The sequence below is a fragment of the Pezoporus flaviventris genome, unplaced genomic scaffold (genome assembly GCF_033815535.1).
Source record: "Pezoporus flaviventris isolate CSIRO_AGI_PZ_B2104156 unplaced genomic scaffold, CSIRO_AGI_Pfla_v1 ptg000013l, whole genome shotgun sequence".
NCBI lineage: Eukaryota > Metazoa > Chordata > Aves > Psittaciformes > Psittacidae > Pezoporus > Pezoporus flaviventris.
The window spans coordinates 2,302,027-2,309,584 of record NW_026892561.1 but is presented as its reverse complement, the minus strand read 5'-3'; the positions used below and the strand labels follow the sequence as shown (position 1 = coordinate 2,309,584).

The window sequence follows — 7,558 nt, the reverse complement described above, 5'->3', positions numbered from 1 at the left end:
ATCCTCAAAGGATTTGTCTCCCACTTCCACACCTCTTTCCCCACCCTCCCCAACGCTTTAGGCTGGGGGGGAAGTGTTGGGTATTTCATGCACAAAATGAGGCCCAAATCCCCTTCAGACACTTTATTCAGAGGTGTGGGGAGCGTAGGCAGGATTTAAAGACAAAGTAGTGTAAAGGATTAGGATCAACAGTTCACTCTCTTCACGGAACGAGTGTCCAGCACACATGGAGATGTCCTTCTATCCGTGGGACATCGCTGTCCTCTTGTACAAAAGCATCCCTTCTTACTGCACTTCCCATGGGCTTCAGTGGAAAAATAACCTGAAGTTGCTGTACAGATGGAGAAATGGGTGTTGTGATCTGAAAGAGACAAATAACTGCATGAATGTTACAGCTCCTCACAGGCACCAGGGGACACTGTAAGGTACCTACTTCTACCTCAATGCTGAAGTTCATATCGAATCTTCAATAGGCACCTGGGATGAGAAACTGGTTTTGCAGGAAGAAAGCTAAAACTGATCTGCATGATTAGGCTGAGTCACAGCTGGTTATTTTCTATGACCATTTTTGTTAGGCATATTTGACCGGATCCATTTTCTTTTACTACTTAATCCAATAGAGCTTCTAGTCAGTAAAGACTCCTGTTTCCACATACACACACATGTGGCTGGTGTACTTGCAGCAGCCTGGCCTCTGCATGCACGTCTGTCAGCCTTTTCCTGGGCCTGTTCCACATCTCAGCTCTCCAACAGAATTCAAGAGTCATCTGCCGCTGGCGGCACTCCCAGCTGCCAGGAAGCAAAACCTCAAACCATCCCACACCAGGAACGCGATCCACAGGGATGGCTCTGCTCAGAGTCAGCCCTGTGCAGAGATACAGATACACCCCAAACACAGAACTGCTGCTCTGAAACACATCACAAACATTGAGAGGGAAAAAAAGATCCAATTTACTTTTAACATTAAAGGAAAGGAAAATAGGAGTAGAATAGTTTATTACTACTTTTACTTGTGCAGTACAAACACTTTTGGGCTTTTATATGGGATTAAGGAAAAAAAAACCTCAAACAACATCTTTGAAAGGACCTATGGGACTGATTATTTAATGTGTTTCTTCACCAAGAGTAAACCTAAAAGAAAGGAAAGAGAACATGTCTTTGTGCATCAGTCTTTTACAGTTTTAATGGCTGTACTTAAAACTTATAACTGCAAAAAAGTTCATAAATGGTATTTTTATACATTTTTGGCAAAATTGGGCTGTTAAACCCTTTTCCACTCAACCACAGTAATGGGGAGGAGTTTCAAGATGGCTGTGATGATTACAGAAGAATGTTGAGGTTGGGTTCTTACCTTATTTACAGGTTCTTTGTTATTACTGTTGTTGCATTGTGAGCAGGGACGATAGGTGCAGGAAAATCCAGTTCAGGAGCATCAAAAAAGTACGCCTGCGTTACACAGAGGACAGAAAGACTGTTTAGGGGGAAATAAACAGTTCTGCCTCATCCCAGCTCTTCCTTTCCATACCCACTTTCACAAGGTACAAACACAGCACTGAAATGGCAAATTCAGATCTTTTCTGGTTTTAGCAGATTAGAAATAGTCAACTAAAATGGTGCTCTGAACAGTACCTCAAAATATAACAATTAGCAGCAAAGGCCCTTGAGAAAGACCTGTACTGGAAAGGACTGATGGTAAATATTTGACTGTTTGCTGTTTTAACCAATGAAGCGTCAGGCAGCCTCCTGCAACAGGAGCCCCACTGAATCCCAGACTGGTTTGGGTTGGAAGGGACCTTAAAGCTCATCCAGTTCCAACCCCTGCCATGGGCAGGGACACCTTCCACTAGAGCAGCTTGCTCCAAGCCCCTGTGTCCAACCTGGCCTTGAACACTGCCAGGGATGGGGCAGCCACAGCTTCTCTGGGCACCCTGTGCCAGCGCCTCAGCACCCTCACAGGGAAGAGCTTCTGCCTAAGAGCTCATCTCAATCTCCCCTCTATCAGTGTAAAACCACTCCAGCTTGTCCTGTAAAAAAATCAGCTGTAAGTCACCCAATAACATGAGTTGTGTTTTGCCTTTGCCTCCGTGTACACTGAGCTGCAGGGAACAAAATGTACCTACTGTGGAAGCTGAGGGGAGAACAGAACTGAAGTCTGGATAATACCATTCTACTTACTGCAATGAAGAGACAATAACAATTCAAGTACTCATCATTGTATATTTCAATAGCATTAGGGTCTTCTGTTTTCATAACGCTATATACTTTAAGTTCTAGCAGGTTTATATTTTCATACACAAAACTAAGCACACATTTTATACTGAATATTTAATCATTTTAAAGGACTAAGCATAGTACTCATTGGAACAAACTGTGACTGGATAAAGATTAATACTTTGCTGACACTAGACTGAATTAATGTAAATTTAAAACTGTTCCATGAGTGACTTCATGGGAGTTGGACTCCATCCTTATGGATTCCATCCAGCTCAAGATATCCTATGATTCCATAATTCATTATAGAGTTTGTTACTAGCACTGTCAGACTGGTATCAATTTTTCCTTATTTAAAATAAATGGGAAGTACTATTTCTTTCTTTATTAAAAAAGATTTTCCAGCAAGCAGCCAACTCCTCCTTCCCTGCACCGTAACGTGTCAGCAGCCTCTACCAGGTTAGAGGAAATGGAAGGCAGTGTCATACCAAGCAGCCGACAGCCAGCAGGGCATGGAGCAGAACCACGGTCCCCACGGTTGCCAGCGCAATCCTGCGGTTGTCATCTCGGACAGCAGGCCAGAAGGTCATCACCAAAACAGAGCCAGAGAGGCACAGGGAGAATATCATCAGCACCCAGCGCACCACTTTTTGTGGTATGATCCATAAAATCTGTACGAGGGAGGAAAGGGGTTGTTAGGAAATGGGGATTCATGCATATGATGCATCATTCTGTGACATTTAAGCACTTCCAGCCAATTTGTGCACAAATTAACTCATGCCTTATCTGACTGTTACTTGAGGAAAACAAAACTGCAGTGATGAGCTCCTGGACACGACAGGAGCGTGTCGCCTGAGTTATGGCGCTCCCTCCAGGACCTGCTCCTTGCCAGAGTGGCCCAGGATGGTCCCCACCAGGGAAACTTGTCCTTGGAGCCATCAGCATTGCCATCCTGCACAATGGGACACAAACATCCCAATACCTGAAGCTGGCTCAAGCTGCCTGCCAGGCTCACCAGCAGCACTCTTGCTTGGATGTGCTGCCTCCAGGGAAATGACCTGTCCTGGGCTTTTCCAGGACCCCCAATTACACAAGCTTCCATAAGCTTTATCATAGACAAACAAAGGAGCAAATGATTTGCCTAGACCCCAAGATTTTGGTTAACATGAATAACATTATAAGAAATAGCAAAGTTTCTAAACCAGGACCTCTTTGCGGGGCAGGTAACAGGTGTACTCTTCAGGCCATACGTACCGCTGTGGGAATATAAACGAAGAGGGAGTAGCCGTACACACACACTATCTCCAGGAACGAGTAGGAGACAATGTTCATGACTTTACTGTTCCTCCACATCAGGAAACCCCAGAGAGCAAGGGGAACAAGCCAAGCGTATGCATAAATGGCTGTTGCTGCTATGGACACTGGAGATACAACAAAAGGTTTAATGTTTGACTTAGAATACCAGCCAGAATCAAAGCATTTAGCCTGAAACTAGAAAGCTACTTCTGAAGTTACTTTCAAGTTATAAAGCTTGAATTATTAATAAACTGAGGACTTTGTATTTATATCCAGTTTACACCTACTACTTTGCCAACTCTTCAAGTTAGTTTAAAAGTAAAGGCTCAAAGTATTCACTTGATATTGTCAGGTTTTTTTACTACACCCCATGTCCAAAATGCGATTGGATTCAGTGTGAAAGGAAGAGCCACAGAGAAAAGAAACTTAGTTAGGAATTCAGCTACTAATAGCTACTGAAAAATGAGAATAGAAGGCAGGCATGCTGCAAAAATTCAAAGAGAACAGAGACACGAGTGTTAAATCTGAACCGATTCAAGTGACTGGAGTGCCAAGAGGCAGCGCTCTTCCAAGTATGCTGTGGATTTTGGAAACAACCAGAAGCCACGTGCTTCTGCAGGGACAGCAGCCTCCTTCACACTACAAACACAGCTGTAGACAGCTGCCTCCTCCCTTTGAGCTCCCCAAGGCATGTATCAGTTGAGGAACTCCTGCTTATTTTTGAGTGTGGCAGAAGGTAACAATTTCCAGCCCTTGGTAGGTGATATGGGTAGTGCTTAATTTAGTCATTTTCTGCCTGAGGCCTTCAGGCTCCTTGGAGAAAGGCACCTACAAAAGCACCCCAGTGGGGACTTGTTGGGCTTTCACTCTCTGTACAAGGGGGCATTCACTAAGGCTAGAAAAGTAACTGCCCAAATTACTCCTGCTTGCTCTACTAAAACCCTGCAACTACTTTATGCTCTGGAGGGCTGGTGTTCTGCCAGTTACAGCCCACTGTAAGGACTCATTACACATCTCTCAAGATTAGAAAAAGCAATCAGTCACAGGACTGCTAAATCAAAGCTGTGACCTGGTTTTTCTATTACTTCATTAGCCCATTGGAAAAAATCCCACAACCAGATAATCAAACCCACAAACTCAGGACTGTATCAAGTACTTACACACCTTTTCTGAACTGGGGCACGTAGTGGTACGTTGGTTTGCCCAAATGGATGAAGAAGTTTGAGAGATTGCCACTAACAGCAATGGTAAAGACGAGCGTGGCACATATCCAAAAGGGACCTTAAAAGGAAACCAACAAGTTCAGTAACTCCTCTGCCCTCTTTCTTTTAAGGTTAGCAAGTAAAAAGAAATACAGACTCACACCATTTATCACAAAAGATAAATTCTCACCCCTCACACCTACCATAAAGGTCGGGATTGCTGCGGATATACAGCCTTACAAAGTTCTTCCCTGGTACTGGGAAAACTGAACCCTTGATTCTGTCCAGGACCTGTGAAAACAGACAGATGTGCCTGACTGAAAAGGCAAACAGGAAGAAAAACCTCAGTGTCTGGATAAAGCACAGTTCAGACAACAGTTCTCCTCTGGAGGGTATTCACCTGGTATGTGTCCACATCGAAGAACGTCTGGTAGTACTCAAACGTCCAGAAAGGGGCACTTTTCTTCTGTCCTGCAAGCAGCTGCATTGTGGGAAAGGCAACACAGAAAATAAGACAAGCATGCAATTTATGTATCTATTTTTATATTTGTATATTTCATACAGATGTTCATTTAAACAATAGCAGCCTTCCAGTGTCAGAAGGGGGCCTATAAGGATGCTAGGGAGGGACTCTTCATTCGGGACTATAGTGATAGGACAAGGGGTAATGGGTTAAAACCTAAACAGGGGAAGTTTAGATTGGATGTAAGGAAGAAGTTCTTTACTGTAAGGGTGGTGAAGCACTGGAATGGGTTGCCCAAGTAAGCTGTGAATGCTCCATTCCTGGTGGTGTTCAAGGCCAGGCTGGACAGAGCCTTGGGTGACATGGTTTAGTGTGAGGTGTCCCTGAACACGGCAGGGGGGTCTTAAGGTCTTTTCCAACCCCAACTATTCTGTGATTCCACGATTCTATGATTTCCGTACCTAGATAAAAACCAAACTTAACAGGGTGGCACTTATTATGAATTATTTAACATTTTCCCCTTCCCACTTTACTGTTAATGTCAGCAGCAGCTGGACTCTTATCTCCCTGCAAGGACAGTGGCTTGGGGTTCCAAAGAGCACCCTGATACCACCTTTTGCCACATCATAACACACAGCTTCATTAGCATCACAAGTTCCCTCACTGTTGTCAATGGCTGTGTTAGCTGAACCCTTCTAACAAGCCCTGGCTATTTCAGGAAGTTTTCTGCTCTCCTGCCAGAGTCACCAAGCCCACAGCAAAACCAATGGGAGTAAGTGCACTGCTGGGCTTTCATAGATCGTAGAATCCCAGGCTGGTTTGGGTTGGAAGGGACCTTAAGGCTCATCCAGTTCCAACCCCCTGCCATGGACAGGGACACCTTCCACTAGAGCAGCTTGCTCCAATCCCAGTCCAACCTGGCCTTGAACACTGCCAGGGATGGGGCAGCCACAGCTTCTCTGGGCACCCTGTGCCAGTATCTCACAGCAAAGAACTTCCTTATATCTAACCTAAATCTACTCTCTTTCAGTTTAAAGCCATTCCGCCTTGTCCTATCACTTATTTTCAGCTGCTGCTGTGCTCATCTCCCAGCATATCAGCTCAACTTAAACCACCACCACTGCAGTACTACTTCCTGGCCTGCAAACAACACCAACAGAAGAGCCAACACACATTTGCTTCTGCCAGTTCTCCTATCAAGAATGTAACCTGCGAGGGAGAAGCAGCAGAGTGTTCAGCCACCCAGCACAATGCCCTGGTGCCATCTAGAAACCTCTCAGTGCTGTCAGCACAATCTGTAGATGTGCCAGTGGAGGCACTGCAGGTGTAAGAGCATCACCTCTGTTTTATCGGAGTCATCGGTTCCCAGTAACTCATCATCCTCTTCTCTCCTGGGCTCCTGCAGGCGGCCGTGCTGATTCTTGGGGATTTCTGGCTCATCGATGCTTATTGTGGTGGCATCAGGATTTGCTGCAAGCAAATTAGCTGCATCGTCAAATTCTGCAAATAAGTACATTACAAGACAGGCAATGACCAAGCTACCAACGCTTCCATTCTCATGGCTCAAGAAACTACATTAAGACCCCTATATTGCCCACAAAGGGATCCATCAGTAGCTGAAGCTTGTCAAATACAACCTGTGTCTTAAAGCCCAGACTGACAGGGATCAAGCTGAGCATTTACTTGGTTAATAAAACATGAGGGAGTCCTTCCTGCTGATCTGTACCGTGATAAACCAAGGCTTCTCCTTTCTGAGGCCAGCAGGTCTCTACAATGGCAAAGGGAAGGTACCTCTCTAAAGATACTATAGAAATGTCTCATTTTAATCTTCTCCAAAAAATTACTTATTTCAGACCTACGTTTACTTATCAAAAAGTACACAAGTCAGGAACTACGGTCCCTTCCAGACTACAGAGCACTCCGCCTGTCTGCACCTTCCACTCCCCACCACAACGGGTTCTGGTCAACCCCGGTTCCGGTTTCCAGCTCCCCACCGCACAATCTCCTCTCAGGAGCTGGAGATACTCCTGACACCACCTGCCAAACGCAGCTTTTACATGGACAACGTTCACAAACGCCTCTAAACGCCCCGTCAGCCGGGCCCCAAACCCAGCGCTCGCCCCTTTACCTTGGAACTTGAGATCATCCACGGCCGCCATTCACCCGCCGGTTGGAGGAACAGGTCCCCGCGGCCTCGACCCTCCGGACAGCGGCACCGTCAGTGCCGCCCCGCCGCAGCACCGGGGACCGGCCCGCACCTCCGCTCCCGCAGCACAACCGCTCCCGGAAGCGGCCGCTCCGCTGTCTTAAAGGGGCAGCGGGCGCTGAGCAGCGGCAGCCAATCAGCAGCCGCGCTGCTCCCCTCCTCTCCCCCGCCCCTCCGGCT

The 7,558-nt window shown here is 46.1% G+C and overlaps 1 protein-coding gene across 5 annotated transcripts; it reads right to left on the bottom strand.

Annotated features, from left to right (window-relative positions):
- Positions 1-108: 108 nt before the first annotated feature.
- On the bottom strand, positions 109-7,390 carry YIPF1 (Yip1 domain family member 1). Of its 5 annotated transcripts, none has more exons than XM_061451181.1 (9): positions 7,301-7,390; positions 6,512-6,672; positions 5,110-5,190; positions 4,913-5,022; positions 4,672-4,788; positions 3,466-3,632; positions 2,700-2,882; positions 1,352-1,446; positions 109-361 (listed from the first exon to the last, which is right to left on the bottom strand). In XM_061451181.1, exons 2-8 carry the CDS (start codon positions 6,610-6,612, stop codon positions 1,357-1,359), a joined length of 849 nt encoding a protein of 282 aa, XP_061307165.1. In that variant the 5' UTR covers positions 6,613-6,672; positions 7,301-7,390; the 3' UTR covers positions 109-361; positions 1,352-1,356. The 5 variants fall into 5 exon arrangements, with proteins under 5 accessions (XP_061307165.1, XP_061307166.1, XP_061307162.1 ...); XM_061451182.1 differs by having other exon boundaries at positions 6,512-6,642; positions 7,301-7,389; XM_061451178.1 differs by having other exon boundaries at positions 4,913-5,000; positions 7,301-7,385.
- Between the last annotated feature and the right edge of the window lie 168 nt (positions 7,391-7,558).

Excerpts from the sequence above, each read along its gene's own strand:
- YIPF1 (XM_061451178.1), bottom strand. The coding sequence starts at position 7,331 with ATGGCGGCCGTGGATGATCTCAAGTTCCAAG. Across the intron at positions 5,001-5,109 it reads TCGATGTGGACACATACCAG|GTCCTGGACAGAATCAAGGG; the intron begins GTGAATACCCTC and ends CTGTTTTCACAG. Across the intron at positions 1,447-2,699 it reads TGCTGGCTGTCGGCTGCTTG|GCGTACTTTTTTGATGCTCC; the intron begins GTATGACACTGC and ends TGTGTAACGCAG.